The following is an 18,616-nucleotide window of genomic DNA, read 5'->3' on the forward strand; positions in this document are numbered from 1 at the left end:
GTCAGGCCAGCATTTATTACCCATCCCTAATTGGCCATGAGAAGGTGGTGGTGATCTGTCTTCTTGAACCGCTGCAGTCCATGTGAGGTAGATACACCCACAGTGCTACTAGGAAGGGAGTTCCAGGATTTTAACCCGGTGACAGTGAAGGAGCGGCGATATAGTTCCAAGTCAGGATGAAGTTTGGCTTGGAGGGTAACTTGTAGGTGGTGGCGTTCCCACGCATCTGCTGCTCTTGTCCTCCTAGGTGATAGAGGTCGTGGATTTGGAAGGTGCTGCCTGAGTAGCCTTGGTGCTTTGCTGCAGTGCATCTTGTAAATGGAACACACTGCTGCCATTGTGCATCGGTGGTGGAGGGAGTGAATTTTTGTGGACAGGGTGCTTTGTCCTGTATGGTGTTGAGCTTCTTCAGTGTTGTTGGAGCTGCACCCATCCAGGCAAGTAGAGAGTATTCCATCACACTCCTGACTTGTGGCGGCTTTGGGAGTCAGAAGGTGAGTTACTCACCGCAGGATTCCTAGCCTCTGACCTGCTCTTATAAACACGGTATTTATATGGCTACTCCAGTTCAATTTCTGGTCAACGGTAATCCCCAGGATGTTGATAGTTGGGGATTCAGCTATCATAATGCCGTTGAATGTCAAGGGGAGATGGTTAGATTCTCTCTTGTTGGAGATGGTCATTGCCTGGCACTTGTGTGGTGCGAATGTTACTTGCCACTTGTCAGCCCAAATCTGGATATTGTCCAGGTCTTGCTGCATTTCTTCACGGACTGCTTCAGCATCTGAGGAGCCGCAAATGGTGCTGAACATTGTGCAATCAGCGAACATTCCCACTTCTGACCTTATGATTGAAGGAAGGTCATTGATGAAGCAGCTGAAGATGGTTTCGCCTAGGACACTACCCTGATGAACTCCTGCAGTGATGTCCTGGAGCTGAGAAGATTGACCTCCAACAACCACAATCATCTTCCTTTGCGCTAGTTATGACTCCAACCAGCGGAGAGTTTTCCCCGATTCCCATTGACTCCAGTTTTTCTAGGGCTCCTAGATGCCCTACTCAGTCAAATGCTGCCTTGATGTCAAGGGCAGTTACTCTCACCTCAAATCTTGAGTTCAGCTCTTTTGGCCATGTTTGAACCAAGGCTGTAATGAGGTCAGGAGTTGGCAGAACCCAAATTTTAAAAGTGCTTTATAGGGCAAGGACAAATATGGGCATAAAGTTGGAAGGAGAGGAGAAACAGAAAAATAAAAGAAGGGGTGCATAAACATGATTAAAAAGAAGGGTTTTTAGGACATTTTTGAAATTAAGGGATGGAAGTATAAGGCAACAGTGTTTAGGGAGGGAGTTCTAGAGGGCAGGGCCACAATGAACAAAAGAATATTCACTGATGATCGTGCAGAGAGAGCAGGAATCAAAGAGTAAGCCTATTTCAGAGCAGTGGTGGTTCAGTGCAGCAATGCTTTAAAGTCAGTCACAACAGTTTATGAACTACTACTATACCACACACATGGTTCCAATTCTTTTTGAGAATATAGTTTTTGTGGATAATATCTGACTTCCTACATAAAGCATGGATTTTTTTGATTGTCATTACTTTAACACCAGTGATAACCTATTTAGATTAAATGAATTACCATTGGCACTAAAATAACACTAAATAGAAAATTCAGTTAAATCATGCTATCCATGCACAGACAATGCCAATCGACTATTCCAGGCCTGCATGTTTTGTCATATGTACGATTAACTCAAATCTATTAAGAATTGGCACAGACTTCTAATTTTACTGTTCTTTCTGTCATTACATAACCAGATCTTGATGAATGTGCTCAGTCGCCAAAACCATGCAACTTTATCTGTAAGAACACAGAAGGGAGCTACCACTGCTCATGTCCAAGAGGTTACCTCCTGCAGGAGGATGGAAAGACATGTAGAGGTTAGTAAAGGAAATATTTAAATGTACTTGGCATTTTTTAGTATGCATTGATTTTTTTTTCACAGTTGCTACCTCATATGCTATTTGATCAAATCTAGGTAGTGGATTCATCTACATGAGTTCTATCTCAGCTTAGCCAGAGGTTGTTACCTTCAGACAGATCCTAGTATGAGTGAGAATTTAATCTGTTGCAGTGGAGTGGGGTGACGAGAAAGAGGTAAAAAGCAAAAAAGTTCAGAAATTTAGTGCAGAAAAATGACTAGCGTGATTTGAAATTCTTAGGTTTTTAGTAGCAGTAACTCCAGGGGAAAGCACAATGAATGCTAATTAGTTAAGCTGAGATTTTTTACAAGTAATCAAGTTTTAAGCAGCCCTCTACGGGGCCATGTAATCCAACCCTCATTTTGCTGAGTGAAAGTAAGACATAAGCCCAGTTCAGTGATGTCAGCTATCGGGGACCCCTTTGGAGTACATCCTGATCTTGGATCTTGTTTGCATGATATATGCTGCAAGTCTTTTTGCTTGGATATATGTAGCTGATTCCTGGCTGAAAATCTCACACCTGAGATTTGCCCAAAGTTCAGACAGTTCTGGTATTCAGCAGTCTACAGGCACATAGATCCTCCTTATAGATGAAATGTTCAGATTTACATTTACCGTTTAATATAAATGATGCTTTTAAATGACTTGGGCACTTATCTATTTACTTGCTTTACATTTTTAATCTCAGATCTTGATGAATGTTCTACAAAACAGCACAACTGCCAGTTCCTGTGTGTCAACACTATTGGAGGATTTACATGCAAGTGCCCACCTGGATTCACACAGCATCACACTGCCTGCATTGGTAGGAATAATCTATACCTATACAAGGATCTTATTTGCATTATTGCACCTGGAACTTTTTCAGTGTGTGTCTTATGGTTGACGGAGTAATTTTTATGTTATGCTATGAATATGGCAAAGATTTGTGTCTTTCAGATGGTGCATTTCCAGCATATGATGCTTTTTTATTTTATGTCAGTTGAACTGTTGTGGCTTTGTCCATAGACAAAAAAAAGGTTTGTGATATACCAAAGACAAAAACAAAACAGATTGAGAGAAAAGATATCATGCTGCTAACCTTGTAACCTGGCACTTCAGGAATCACGCTGCTCTCACGGTGATCTCATACCCGAAGTCATGCTGTTAACCTCGTGACCTGACACTTCAGCTGCTAACCATGTGACTGAATTGTGCTCAAACTGTGTAGTGCTCTGATCAGACCACGCTTTTACTACTGCGTCCATTTCTAGTTACTGAGGCACAGAGGAAATATTTAAGTGCTAGAGGCAGTACAAAGAAGATTTGCATGGCCGAACCTTATGATTAAAAGTCTGAGTTATGTAGAAAGACTGAAAAAACTTGGGCTTTTCAACTTTGAAAGGAGGCAACTGAGAAGCAATCTTACAGAATAATATGGCATGAAAAAGATAAATCTAGAAAATTGTTTCACACTAAACTTTGACAGTAGGGCAAGGAGATACAGGTAAACTAATAAATAGCAGATTCAGGACTGATCTTCTTCACGTAATCTTAAAAAGAAGACAGCTACTTATATCACACTAAGCTCTTCTGGCCTGGAGCTAGACATTTTCAGCCAGCTACAGATGCCCTCTAATTGCCCTAAAGACTTTACAAGCACCTACAGTTGTCTGGATGTGCTTATATATATGCCTCTTCCCCACACAGCATGTTTAAGCAAAGGCTTTAACTGGAAAGATTAGGTTAATAATAGCTTCATCTAAACAGTTAAACATCACAATTGTGGTTGGGACTCCAGACTGTTAATAAACAATACCATAGGACATCAGCTAGAGTAAGAAATTAATATGTTCTCAGTGGTGGCATAAATAGAGTAGGGATAAATGGGGCATTTTTAAGTTGGCAGGTTGTAACTAGTGGTTTGCAGCAATAATCAGTACTGAGGCCTCAACTATTTGCAATCTATAGTAATGACTTAGACAAGGAAACCGTGAGTAATGTATCCAAGTTTGCTGATGATACAAAGCTAAGTGAGAATTTAAGCTGTGAGCAGGACACAAAGAGGATATAGAGAGATTTGTACAGGTTAAGTGAGTGGGAAACAAGGTGGCAGATGGAATATAATGTGGGAAAGTGTGAGGTTATTCACTTAGTAAGAATAGAAAATCATAATATTTTTTAAAAGGTGTGAAACATTTAAATGCTAATGTTCAGGGAGACTTGGGTGTACTCACACAAGAAACACAGGAAGTTAGCATGCAGGTACAGCAAGCAATTAAGAAGGCAAATGGCATGTTGGCCTTTATTTCAAGGGGATTGAAATCCAAGATTAATAGTTTAATGCTGCAAGTCTTTTTTATTTTGTATTGATGTATCAAAGTCAGAGGGAGTACTTCGACATATTAAAATTTCTGCTCCTGCTCCAATTTTGCTTTTCATTCATTCGATGATCCAACTCATAGCATGTTATCTGAATGGTGTAGTCACCTGTTGCTATGCCAGTCCCACGTTCTTCTCTTTACTGGACTCTCCAACATTGGTCTCAGCATGCAGATCAGTCAGCACATGAATCCTTAATATATCAAAGTTCAAGGGGTATGATAGATTTCAATATAGTATGATAGATTTTCCTGGCTTGATGTCTGTCAGTGGGATCATCCAATTCATGGCACTCTGACTCAAAGCTGTGCTCACTTACTTTTAGCCTGGTTCCACTCTTCTATGTTTCCTGGACTCTCCAGTGCCAATCTTCTGCTTTCCTTTCTCTGTCTCCTAGTCACCACAAGAAACAATCAAGATTTGCTGGATGCAGTATGGAAATTTGATAATTTTCTTTACTGCAATTAGCTTCCAGCATTTGTTGCACATAAACTAGGCCAACTTGACCCAAGATAGATGCTGTGGAAGCCTCCTACTCTCAGTACTGGTCTTCTGTTCTATTCTGTCCTCCCAGTTACCACGCAGAATAGTCAGGTGAAACCAGAGATGGGTCAGTGCTGAATTTGCCTTGTTGAATTTAACAGTGCCAACAGTGTGGGAAACTTTGTCCTACAATTCTAAGAAAATGCATTTTCAATGTCTATTTTTCATTAAGTTAGTGTATATAGGAACATAGGCCCCATTGAGTAGTTCGGGTCAGAATGTCACTGATTTCTCTAATGAAGCAGAATGATTGGATAATGTACAGGGAAATTGCAAAAAAAACACACACATTATTTAAGCTTTCTATTTTTGTCTGTTGCCTTTCTATTTCAACCTTGTGGAATTTCAAAAACAAGAAACTTAAAGGATTTGTGATAAGACTAGCCCCCATTAATTTAAGTGGTGATTACTTAATTGCATTAAGTCTGGTTCCCAGGAGAAAGTGCTACACTGTACTTAGGATTTATTAGTGCCTACTGGGCTAGGGCAACTGAAGATTTGTCAGTTCCATTAGTTGTAATTCAGGAAAACTATATCCATCTAGCTTCAAAACAATTAAATGTTCTGATATGTGTTGTACATGTGGGCTCTTTAAGCAAGTCACTTTTTCAGCATAACGCTGGCACCGTTTTTAAAGTGAATGAAGGGTGAGATTTCCAGCTGTACAAATATGTATTTGTGTGCTATTCTTAACCTCCATCATTGGGTTTTCCTCCAACCACCAGATAACTGTTACATCTACTTTTCTTTTCTTAGATAACAATGAGTGTGCGTCACAACTTTCGCTGTGTGGATCTAAGGGGCTTTGTCAGAACTCACCCGGAAGTTTCAGCTGTGAATGTCAGCGAGGATTTTCCCTTGATAACACTGGCTTAAACTGTGAGGGTATGGAATTTCAAGCCTGACTTTTTCAACATTCTTATGTTCAGTATCTGATCACAGGGAAGGAAACAACAACATTGTACCCTGGCTCTGCAACCAAATTAAGTATAATCAGGTCTGACTGAGAAAATCCCCACAATATGTTCCTACATGTGATGGGATGTGAACCAATAATTCCTATTTTGCATTTTATTGGCAGCAGTGCAGCTGCACTTTCATGCCCACCTGCTGCTTGGCCAGGCAAGTGCAGAGTACATTGATAGTTATATAGGACCACTATCAAATCTGTCACTCCAACAAATCCAAAGATGTGTAGAGCAGGAGCACCTGGATTAAGGAATGCAAATTGGAATTATTTCAAAACAAATGGAAAACAAGGAGTGGGGCCAACATCTTGGCATAACTTAATTTAAATAGCTTGGGCAGGTATGCACACACACAGGGGACACATTTTGGATGCCTGACTGCCAAAGAAGCCTGAGAATCTTGGTAGAATCAACTGGTAACTTGGGGGAGGTCCCATCCTCCACCCCAGGAAAGAAAGCAAAACTGCCTTCTCAGGCCAGATCATCTGGAATCCAGAGCTGGACCCCCAAGGTGGGCCTAACATCCATTATTCAGTGCCTGGCACACCTGGGCTCATGGCATAGCAGATTGATGATTCTTCATCAAGCTGGGAATGCAGGAACCCATGGCCTGGCGCTCTCTTCCCCCTAGCACACCCCCTCCCATGTCACTAGCCCTTTTTGTGATGGGCGAAGACTTGTACAAGAATTCCAACAATAGATAAGGATCTGGTCGAATTAATGGCCTGCTGCACTCACATGGGGTTCATTTTTACTCAGTTGTTGGCACACGTGGTCTAACCAGCCGTAACTCCACCAATACCTCTGAGCAACATACGTCCCAACATTGGGGCTGGTATTTTATGTGGCGGCGGAGGCCCCGCCACAGGCTTAAAAGTCAGGGACGAAGCCGCCTTAGCCAGGCCTGGAAGCCACGCAACGGTTTGGGTGGCCCAGGCCCTTAATTGGCTTTCGGCGGCACTTCCGTCCCTCAGACAGGAAATCCCACCACCAAGAACTGCCAACCAATCAGAGGGCCAGCAGCTCTTCAGTCCCAGCAGAGCCACTGGAAGTGGTGGCCACTGCTGGGACTGCATGCAGCCAGAAGAGGAATGATGGACGGCAGCCTCCATAAAGGTGAGTGAGGTTTCAGGCCACGCTGGGGACAATCAGCTGGTCCCGGTGAGGAGGGTCGGAGTCATTTAGGAGGGCGGGAGGAGGTGCTGCATCGGGGGTGGCTTGTGCTGCTGGGGGGCCCTCTGTAGGGCACAGGGTGCCTGATCAGGAGGGCCCCTCCACCTCTGGGCTTGTCAGGAGGCCACCTCAAGTGCTGAAGTTCCCAGCCTCCGCTAGTAAAACACCAGCGGCGGCGAGAATAGGCCTTTAACTGGCAAGTAATAGGCCGCCTAAGGGCCTCAATTGACCTAGGGCGGGCAGGTCGTTTTCAACCTCCACTGCTGCTGGTATAATGGCAGAGGGGGTGGTTAGGCGACAGGAACAGCACCCTCCGCTTCCCATTCGATTCTACGCCCCCTCCCTCCCTCCCCCACCGCCTCCAGCCAACTCCAGGGGCAGGGTTGGTGGGGGTGGTGGGGGAGGGCAAAAAATTCCAGGCGGGGAGTCACAATTGTGCCCTTCATGTCTTGCTGGTCTTGTTTGGGACAGGTGGAAGCTCTGCCTCCAATGCACCCTACAGGAAACACCAAGGTAAGACTGGGATCCAGTTTAACTGGGTCCTGACCTAATTTGCAACCTTTCCATCAAACTCCCTCCTGAGGTACAATACACTGGATCTGCCATGATCTTTTGGCTCAATATTTTTTAAAGCAATAGCCTCACAAGCACCAACTTAAGTTTTTCTACTATAACTTTTTCCAAAAAGAAATTCTGCAAAATCATATCTGTTACATCAAAAAAACATTGTCCATTTCCTACCTATAATGTTGCTGATTTTCAGTGTACATTGGCACCCTTGTCTACATTGTTGAATAATTTCTGAATGTTAACTTTATATTACACTAGTTTTCCATTTACAGGCTGTGTTTCACAAAAGCAATTTCTGGAAATCCTTAAGATTTCCTACCATTCTGATGTAAAACCGTTGATGTAAACTTTTAGTGCCAGTTTGCAGTGGTCTTTGGCCTACCTACCTCAGGTCTAGTTACATTGTAATCCCGAAAGGCAGTTTAACTTTTTATTTCATTTTACATTTTGTCCTGAGTTAAAACAAGGACTAACAGTACTTTAGAGAAAGGTCTTCAACAGTCTTGATTTGATTTACAGCCTCAAGGAGTGAATGTCACTTTTTTAGTGGCTACTGGTTACTTTACAGCCAGTACCTCACCCACACTCAGCTCAGAAAGTTCTGGAAAATGATGCATTGCTGAAATCCATTTGATAATTATGCTGAAATAGAATATCCAAAGCATAAGTCAGCTCAAACACAAATTGTAGTGGAAATTGTTTTCCTTGGCTCCAGGTGATTCTAAATCTTCCATGTTTCCTGGGACAACCATTCTCATAATTAATAAAGAATACATCTTAACATAGTTAAATTGAAATTAGAATCATTTGGCACTGATTTCAGTGTCTCCCTGACACATACTGGAAGGGACATGGAAATACAAATCCATTCTTAGAAAGGTCTTGTCAATGTCACTCCCTCAAGTTCAGACAATTTTTATCCATCTGGATACAATTCCATAGGAGCTACTAGCCCTCTGATATCTTGCCCAAGTGAACATTCTTTATGTGTGAGTCTGAGCAGCGAGTGTTGACAACTTAATTGACTATGTCTAGGAGTAGGTGTATCACAGCCAAGCCTGAATGTTAGGACCAGATGTGATGAAAAATATTAGCTAACAAAGGATAAAAGCAAAATACTGCGGATGCTGGAAATCTGAAATAAAAACAAGAAATGCTGGAAATACTCAGCAGGTCTGGAAGCATCTGTGGGGAGAGAAGCAGAGTTAACGTTTCAGGTCAGTGACCCTTCTTCAGAACTGGCAAATATTAGAAATGTAAAAGGTTTTAAGCAAGTAAAGCGGGGGTGGGGCAAGAGATAACAAAGGAGAAGGTGTAGATAGGACAAGGTCACAGAGAATAACGGACCAGAAGGTCATGGAGAAAAGGCAAACAACATGTTAATGGTGTGTTGAAAGACAAAGCATTAGTACAGATAGGGCGTTAACGGACTGAAAACTGAACAGCCGCAAGTACAAAAATGAAAAAAAAAATCAGTGTGTAAGCAAACTGAACAAAATAAGATGAAATAAAATAAACAAAAAAAAATCAAAAATAAAAAAAAAAGTAAAATGGGGGGCCCATCATGTTCTGAAATTATTGAACTCAATGTTCAGTCCGGCAGGCCTAATCGGTAAATGAGATGCTGTTCCTTGAGCTTGCATTGATGTTCATTGGAACACTGCAGCAATCCCAGGACAGAGATGTGAGCCTGAGAGCAGGGGAAAGTGTTGAAATGGGAAGCAACCGGAAGCTCGGGGTCATGCTTTCGGACTGAGTGGATGTGTTCCGCAAAGCGGTCAGTCAGTCTGCATTTGGTCTCCCCAATGTAGAGGAGACCACATTGTGAGCAGCGAATACAGTATACTACATTGAAAGAAGTACAAGTAAATCACTGCGTCACCTGAAAGGAGTGTTTGGGGTCTGGGATAGTGAGGAGAGAGGAGGTAAATGGGCAGGTGTTACACCTCCTGTGATTGCAGGGGAAGATGCCGTGGGAAGGGGACAAGGTGGTGGGGGTAATGGAGGAGTGGACCAGGGTGTCACGGAGGGAACGATCCCTTCAGAATGCTGACAGGGGAAGGGAGGGGAAGATGCGTTTGGTAGTGGCATCACGCTAGACGTGGCGGAAATGGCGGAGGATGATCGTTTGGATGTGGAGGCTGATGGGGTGGAAAGTGAGGACAAGGGGAGCCCTGTCGCGGTTCTGGGAGGGAGGGGAAGGGGTGAGGGTAGAGGTGCGGAAAATGGGTTGGACACGGTTGAGGGCCCTGTCAACCACAGTGGGGGGGAATCCTCGGTTGAGGAAAAAGGAAGACATATCAGAAGCGCTGTCCTGGAAGGTAGCATCATCAGAGCAGATGTGTCGGAGACGGAGAAACTGGGAGAATGGATTGGAGTCCTTACTGGAGGCAGGGTGTGAAGAAGTGTAGTCGAGGTCGCTGTGGGAGTCGGTGGGCTTATAATGGATATTAGTAGACAGCCTATCCCCAGAGATGGAGACAGAGAAGTCGAGGAAAGGAAGGGAAGTGTCGGAGATAGACCATGAGAAGGTGAGAGAAGGGTGGAAATTAGAAGCAAAGTTGATAAAGTTTTCCAGTTCTGGGCGGGAGCAGGAAACGGCACCGATACAGTCATCAATATACCGGAAAAAGAGTTGGGGGAGGGGGCCTGAGTAGGGCTGGAACAAGGAATGTTCGACATATCCCACAAAAAGACAGGCATAATGCGGGTACCCACAGCAACACCATTTACTTGAAGGAAGTGAGTGGAGTTGAAGGAGAAGTTGTTCAGTGTGAGAACAAGTTCAGCCAGGCGGAGGAATGTGGTGATGGATGGGGACTGGTTGGGTCTTTGTTCAAGGAAGAAGTGGAGAGCCCTCAAACCGTCCTGGTGGAGGATGGAGGTGTAGAGAGATTGGACGTCCATAGTGAAGAGGAGGCGGTTGGAGCCAGGAAACTGGAAATTGTCAAAATGACGTAGGACATCAGAAAAGTCACAGATATGGGTGGGAAGAGACTGGACCAACGGAGAAAAGATAGAGTAAAGATTCATGGTTCATTCCTCAGGGCAATGCCTTGACCAATCAGAGTCAAGCTGCCTGGTTTAAATTTCAAACAAAGCTTGGCAGTTAACTGTCAGTCACCATAAACTGGTGCATTCTCCATGGCACCGCCTCTACCAATCAGAGTTCAATTGGCAACCAATCAGCACTCTCTTCTCATACAGTATATAAAGTTGTTGTTTTCCCTTACATTGGTATTCTTGCGGATTGCCCCAATGAGTGCAGGTGAAAAGCTTCAACAACATGTTACTATTTTCAGCAATACACAATTGTAATCGTAAACCTCTGTGGCACTGAAAATTAACTGTCAGTAATTAGTACATATCACATTGTTAAGAGGATGCTTAGACTGAAATGGGCAGTATTTAACTTTCTGTAGTGAGTTTAATTTGTATCTATCAGCCAAAACAGAAACTTCATGCCCGTCAGTGTATTTCAATTGTGAGCCAAGCAGCAAGATGCCGTTTTTACGAAGCTAATGGCGGAGTGGAGCATTTCAAACAGAAACTTTTAACCACTCATCTGCACCTGCCTGAAGTTGTTATAGCATTTGTTCATAAATAACGATGAAGGCCATTAGTTTCATCATTATTTTGGCAACAAAGATGCCCCATTATTGGAGGTTGGGAAGAAGAAAGACTAATGTGTTCAGATATTTTTTAACATCACACAGGCAGCCTTTTCCCCTTCAGCGATTAAAACATGTGAGTCGTGCTGTCCTGGTGGCTTTGTGGATAAATGCACTACCTGGTATGATGATAATTTATACAGACCAAAAGATCCTAGGCTTGATCTTTAAACTATACTGAGTTAGCTAATTGCAATTGACAATTGGCCACAGTACCATTTGGCTATGCAGTGGGAAAATGTTCAGCAAAGTACCCGCTCTTCCTTACTATCCAGTGACCCATGCTGAGAAGTATGCATGTTTGGTGAGGACGAGATCAGACTTGGCTTTAATGCAATACACCAGCCAGCACTCAGTGTCTAGACTCAAACATGAATAATGGTCACTTGGGAAAGATACTGGAGGCCTGCCAGCACTTTTGAAATCATACCCCAGAATGCGTCAGCACCTACAGGAAAGGAGCGAATAAAATAGGAACTATGGAGCACTTCACTCAGTTCTCAATTTCCCTGTCTTTTTGCAGATGTGAATGAATGTGAAGGAAGCCACAGGTGCCAGCACGGTTGTCAAAACATGCTGGGAGGTTACAGGTGCAGCTGTCCACATGGCTACATGCAGCACTATCAGTGGAACCAGTGTGTTGGTGAGTAACTTAGGGAGGCCAGTGTTAAAATTAATACTGCTGTTCTTTGAATCGAACAAGTCTGTACTTTTATTATTTAACTATTCACAATTTAAATTAGCACACAAAACCTTTTAAACATGTAAAAAAAAGTAGTATTTTTCTACTAAATTAAACTGGACAACGTCATTCATTAAAGAATTGTACAAAAGAAGGCTTCCTGGTTTTACAATGTGATGGAAAATTATGATTTTCATGACTTTAAATTTAGCCTGAGAAGGGTCATCAATAAGTACTCCTTTCCACAGTTTTGAGAAATGAATAGGGTGGATTGACTATTTTTGTCTTATTGAACTATATTAACATTTGTAATTGGAGATTTCTCAGTTAGTCCTTATCCATCAGGTCACTATAGCTTTTATTCTGTTAGATGGAAAGTAAATGGGAACAATACATTACCTTGGGTTTCTAAGTATTCGTTACATCGGGTTTCTAAATTTTCGTTACATCAATGAGAAAAAATATTCATAGAGTCATTACTGCACAGAAGGAGGCCATGTGGCCCGTCGGGTCCATGCCGGCTCATATGGAGCAATCCTGTCAGTCCCATTCCCCCCTGTATTCCCATAGCCCTGCAAGTGTATTACCCTCAATTGTCCATCCAATTTCCTTTGGAAATCATTCATCGTCTCCACTTCCACCAGCTTTGTAGGCGGCGAATTCCAGGTCATTACCATTTGCTGCATAAAAAAGTTCTTCTTCACATTCCCCCCTCCATTTTTGCCCAAAACCGTATAATGTTGCATTTAAAAAAAAATAACATTACATAGTTAGTAACCCTTCATTTTTTTTCTTCTTCATTTCTCTTGATTCATCCAAATCTTGGGATACAAGGTTTTTTGTAGCTCCATGGAACGAAGTCTGCCTATCTTTGTGCAAATTTTAATATGTACTGAAGGTACAAGACATCCAATTTTTAAGTGTAGAATCTACCATGGGAAAATGTTTGGTATTTTGCACTGGGTGGATGTGTTTGTCTGACTTTATAGACTTCACTGCATAACTGGGAATTGGAGGGGGGTGGTTGGGGGATGTTGGCAGGTAGGAGTTGACGGCTAACAGGGGCCTTACAGAAACCAGTATGGATTATGCTGCAATTGGAAACAATCTATTTTCTTGGAGAGAAGCCCACTTGAATTAGAATCATAAGTAATAACAGACCTGCTAACAGGCCAGGAAAAGTTTGTGTGCTGATCATTTTGCTGTACACCATTATTTTCTATCATTTTGAGTGATTGAAACCTAACTGGTAAGTAGTTTTTTTAATTTGCTAGATGAGTACCAGATTCTAAGCAGCCTGCTATAATTTCAGCATATTAAATCACAATTAGTTCAAATGGTTGTTTGCACTTTCGTAAGTATAATGACCCAAATTACCTAAATATGGAGTATTCCTGCATCAAGGAAATGCTGTTCAGCTGTAATGCATTATTATGTTGTGTGTGATAATATAGTTTGGCTAGTCAACTATGCCAGCAGCATTTCTTCACAGATTTTTAAAAATTCATTCATGGGATGTGGGCATCGCTGGCAAGGCCATCATTCGTTGCCCATCCCTAATTGCCATTAAGCCACCTTATTGAGTACAACTGAGTGGCTTAGTGGGCCATTTCAAAGGGCAGTTAAGAGTCAACCACATTGCTGTGAGTTTGGAGTCATACATAGACCAGACCAGGTAAAATAACAGATTTCTTTCCCTAAAGGTCATTAATAAACCAGATGTGCTTTTACAACAATCCTGTAGTTTCATGGTCACCATTACTGGTACTAGCTTTTTTTAATTCCAGATTTATTTAATTAACTGAATTTAAATTCCCAGTTGTTTTGGTGGGATTTGAACTCATGTTTCCAGATCATTAGTCCAGACCTTTGAATTACTAGTTTAGTAACATACCCCTGTATAGAACATCATTCAATAGGACACAGTCTAACTATTATTCCCATATATGGATCTACTCCCCTGTAATATGGAGACATAAATTTTCTCTGCGCCGTGTTTATTTGAATTAATGTAGTTTCATGCCATGCTACCAAATTCTCCTTCAGTGCCATATGTAACCATACAGTATAGAGGTTGTATGGTAATATCTTTATTTGCAAATGAGTATAATCCAAAGTAAAATGACCTGCAATTATTGAAAGATAAAAATACAGGCAGTAAGAGAGTTCAAAATGGGTTACATTCTTTTCATAACAATGGCTTCTAATTGATTTTATAAGTCTCTCAACTATAAAGAAAAGGGCCACATCAAGGACTAGTGACAATCAGTGTCCTTGTATTCATTATGCTGTTACAATCAGGTGAGGAAGGGTCACAGGGCTCCCCTCTTGTTGTTCTTGTTTGACTGCAACAGGGTCTATTCCTTTTAAAACAGTGGATATGCTTACCGTTTCAGTGTTTAACTTTTTTCTTTTGTTGTGATCATAAAAGAACCAATTGGACAGGATTTCTTGAGTTTAAACAAGAAAGAGGTGAGTTTGTTGTACTTAAAAATCTAAACCCGATCTAAAAATAATAAAACTATGCTACACTTTCACTCACACATGCACACAAGAATCACACACACAAATAGAGAACAGAGTGATGAGAAATAATCTGGTTTGGAGTCCAGAGTAAGTAAAAATAATGTACAGTCTTTGGGATCGGGTAATTCCGTTGTCTTCCAGATGAAGTTGTGGATCTTGAAGTCTCTGGCTGGTAGGAGTGCACTTTGTGGCTGGCCCACCTAGTTCAGGATTTTTCTTAGAGACAGAGTTGCAGATGGCTTTCCACCCCAGGGTGTCTGTTTGTAGTAATGGTAGACTTGGGTGTTCCACAGACATAGACAGGTTTCAAACTTGGGATGTTATCTGGAGAGAGAGAGAGACACACACACACACAGACACAACCTCCACTCAAATCTTGTCTTGTTAGCACTCGAAGCTTGTCCTTTTGCAAAAGACTTCTAGTTTTCCACAGATGGGGAGGTGGTCACATGATTGTCCAGTATCCTCATTTGCAGTTTAATTAGATTTGATTCTAGGTATTTTTCAATCACTCTCGAGTTTCATTGTTTCAATGCTCACCCCCTGGAGGTATGACTCCACTGTTAATGTTCCAAGATAGCTTTGAATGTTTTGTCATTAGAATTCATGAGGCATTGTCCTGGATGTAAACTCGTTAGACATGTGTCTCCTATTCGATGCCAGCTTTTTTAAAAGTTAACTGTTGGATCCCAGCTCCTTTTTAAAAGTTTAATGTGGGTTTCCAACTGATTAATTAAAAATCCTCATTTTGTATAGCATGTTTTCTTGACAATGCTATCAGATGACCAGAGAGCAACAGTAGCACAGAGGACAAATGCACATGTTTTCTCCTCATTAAAGCCCACATGAAAAGAAATTAGGTACCCCATGATTAGTGTTGTAAATCTATTGATGTCTTTCAGTGACCAGATAAAACAGGTGATGCTTGGAAGGTCCCTTCAGCCATTTGACAGGTGGTAGCGTTGTGGCTCAGTGAGTAGCACTCTTGCATCTAAGTCGGAAAGTTGTGGCTTCAAGTCATACTCTAGACAGTTGAGCACAAAAATCAAGGCTGATGTTCCAGTGCAATCCTGAAGGATTGCTGCACTGTTAGAGATGCTATCTTTCAGATGAGATGTTAAACCGAGGCCTAGTCGACTCTTTTGGGTAGGCATAAAAGATCCCATGGCACTATTTTAAAGAAGAGCAGGGGCGTTATTTCTGGTGTCCTGGTTAATATTCATCTTTCAATCAACATCACAAAAACAGATGATCTGATCATTATCATTATTGGGCTCTGACACAAATTTTCAAATCCTCTCTGGCCACTGGAGAGGTACCAGAGGACTGGAGGACAGCGGATGTGGTACCATTATTCAAGAAGGGTGGCAGGGATAAACCAGGTAATTACAGGCCGGTAAGTCAGTGGTTGGGAAACTATTGGAAAAATTCTGAGGGACAGAATTAATCTCCACTTGGAGAGGCAGGGATGAATCAGGGATAGTCAGCATGGCATTGTCAGGGGGAGATTGTGTCGAACTAACTTGATTGAATTTTTCGAGGAGGTGACTAGATGTATAGATGAGGGTAAAGAAGTAGATGTAGTATACATGGACTTCAGTAAGGCTTTTGATAAGGTCTCGCATGGGAGATTGGTTGAGAAGGTAAGAGCCCATGGGATCCAGGGCAATTTGGCAAATTGGATCCAAAATTGGCTTAGTGGCAGGAGGTAGAGGGTTGTTTTTGCGAGTGGAAGCCTGTGCCCAGTGGTGTACTGCAGGGATCGGTGCTGGGGCCCTTGCTATTTGTAGTATACATTAATGATTTAGACATGAATATAGGAGGTATGAGAAGTAAGTTCGCAGATGACAGGAAAATTGGTGGTGTCGTAAATAGTGAGGAGGAAAGCCTTAGATTACAGGATGATATAGATGGACGGAGCAGTGGCAAATGGAATTTAATCCTGAGAAGTGTGAGGTGATGCATTTTGGGAGGACTAACAAGGCAAGGGAATATACAATGGATGGTAGGACCCGAGGAAGTACAGAAGGTCAGAGGGATCTTGGTGTACTTGTCCATAGATCACTGAAGGCAGCAGCAGAGGTAGATAAGGTGGTTAGGAAGGCATATGGAATACTTGCCTTTATCAGCCAAGGTATAGAATATAAGAGCAGGGAGGTTATGATGGATCTGTATAAAATGCTAGTTAGGCCACAGCTGCAGTACTGTGTACAGTTCTGGGCACCACACTATAGGAAGGATGTGATTGCACTGGAGAGGGTTCAGAGGAGATTCACCAGGATGTTGCCTGGGCTGGAGCATTTCAACTATGAAGAGAGACTGAAAAGGCTAGGGTTGTTTTCCTTAGAGCAATGAAGGCTGAGGGGGGACATGATTGAGGTATACATAATTATGAGGGGCATTGATAGGTTAGATAGGAAGAAACTTTTTCCCTTAGCGGAGGGGTCAATAACCAGGGGGCATATATTTAAGGTCAGGGGCAAGAGGTTTAGATGGGATTTGAGGAAACAATTTTCACCCAGAGGGTGGTTGGAATCTGGAATGCACTGCCTGAAGAGGTGGTAGAGGCAGGAGCCCTCACAACATTTAAGAAGTATTTAGATGAGCACTTGAAACCCCATAGCATACAAGGCTACAGGCCAAGTGCTGGCAAATGGAATTAGAATAGTTAGGTGCTTGATGGCTGGCACGGACAGGATGGACCGAAGGGCCTGTTTCTGTGCTGTATAACTCTATGCCTCTATTATCACATTGCTGTTTGTAGGAGCTTGCATTGTTCAAATTGGCTGCCACATTTCCTAAATTACAACAGGATTATACTTCAAAAGTACTTAATTGGCTGTAAAGTGCTCTGTGACATCTTGGGCTGGATTTTACAGCCCCTCTACCATTGGGAATATTGGCAGGATGGCAATGAAGATCGGTGCAGTGGAGGCCCGCCACCGGCCCTGATGGCAACAGACCCCGTGCCGATCTCAACGGCGGCGAGGCCTCATGGCAGCCGCCCCACCACTCGGCGATGGGACCCCCATTTCAATCCCACCTCCTTAATTGCTGCACCAATCTTCATTCGGGCGGCCGACAATGCCGCATCTTCAAATTCCCGTTTGGGGAAATATGGTGTGACACCTGTGGGGAGGGGAGAGGAGGATTGTTTCTCTGCGCAGTAGGGGGGAGAGTTGGGTGACATCGCTGCAGATCGGTTGCTGTGGGGGGGTGGTGGTGGGTGATGGGAAGGGGTAAAGGACAAAGGTGCTGAACTTTGTGGGGGGGGGCAGGGAAGGTCAAATTCTTAATAAACAAATTCTGGGGGGGGGGGGTGAAGGGCAGGAATTTTTTGAAATGCCATTGGGGGGGGGGGGGGGGGAAATTGAATATAACGGTAACTTAATTTTGGTTTTTTTGGTCATTGAACTGACCTGGCCCTTTAATTTTTAAATCTTCTTTGAGGGCTGTAAGACCTTTAAAAATGGTGCCTGTGCATTAGCGCCTGACGCCATTGCCAGCGACAGCTCGCCCCCTTCACATCATCACGGGGGGCGGGTGCCACAGCCATGCAAATGAGCCGCCGCTTTTGAAATCGCGGCGGTTCTGTGACTGGGCACCCATGTGCATTGGCCACATTTTTTTTTTTTAAAGTCCGCCGCTTTCTTCGGCACGGACTCTTAAAATACAGCCCCTTGTATTTGTGAAAGACACTATAGTAATACAAGTCTATCTTTATTTTGTTTGTTGTCATGAAGGGGAAAGTACTTGTTAGATAAGTGAATTTGTTTCTAAATATTCATATTTGTTAGCTTTTACTATGTTCTGCTATCCAAGTCTAGATTTTTGAGCATCCCCAATTTTAATTGCTCCATTATTAGTGTTCATGCCTTCAGCTGCCAAGGCGCTAAGTTCTGTAATTCCTTCCCTAAACCCTTTGGCCTCTTTCCCTCACTATCCTCCTTTAAGTTACTCCTTAAAGCCTTCCTCTTTGACCAAGCTTTTGGTCATCTGCCCTAATATCTCCTTATGTCTAATATCTCCTTATGTAGCTCAGTGTCAAATGTTGTTTGATAATACTGCTGTGAAGTGCTTTGGGACATTTTACTACATGAAAGGTATATGAATATAAGTTGCTATTTTTCCCAAATTTTTG

General features: G+C 42.6%; 1 protein-coding gene across 1 annotated transcript in view; it reads left to right on the forward strand.

The window, feature by feature from the left end:
• The window catches only part of LOC137369253 (fibrillin-2-like), a 496,406-nt gene that overhangs the window by 458,222 nt on the left and 19,568 nt on the right, over positions 1 to 18,616 (forward strand). Inside the window, exons 59-62 of the mRNA XM_068030179.1 lie at positions 1,817 to 1,939; positions 2,670 to 2,786; positions 5,642 to 5,770; positions 11,791 to 11,910. Coding sequence (XP_067886280.1) covers positions 1,817 to 1,939; positions 2,670 to 2,786; positions 5,642 to 5,770; positions 11,791 to 11,910 — 489 coding nt within the window. The remainder of the gene's footprint in view (positions 1 to 1,816; positions 1,940 to 2,669; positions 2,787 to 5,641; positions 5,771 to 11,790; positions 11,911 to 18,616) is intronic.

The sequence above is a fragment of the Heterodontus francisci genome, chromosome 4, assembly GCF_036365525.1.
Source record: "Heterodontus francisci isolate sHetFra1 chromosome 4, sHetFra1.hap1, whole genome shotgun sequence".
NCBI classification, from domain to species: domain Eukaryota; kingdom Metazoa; phylum Chordata; class Chondrichthyes; order Heterodontiformes; family Heterodontidae; genus Heterodontus; species Heterodontus francisci.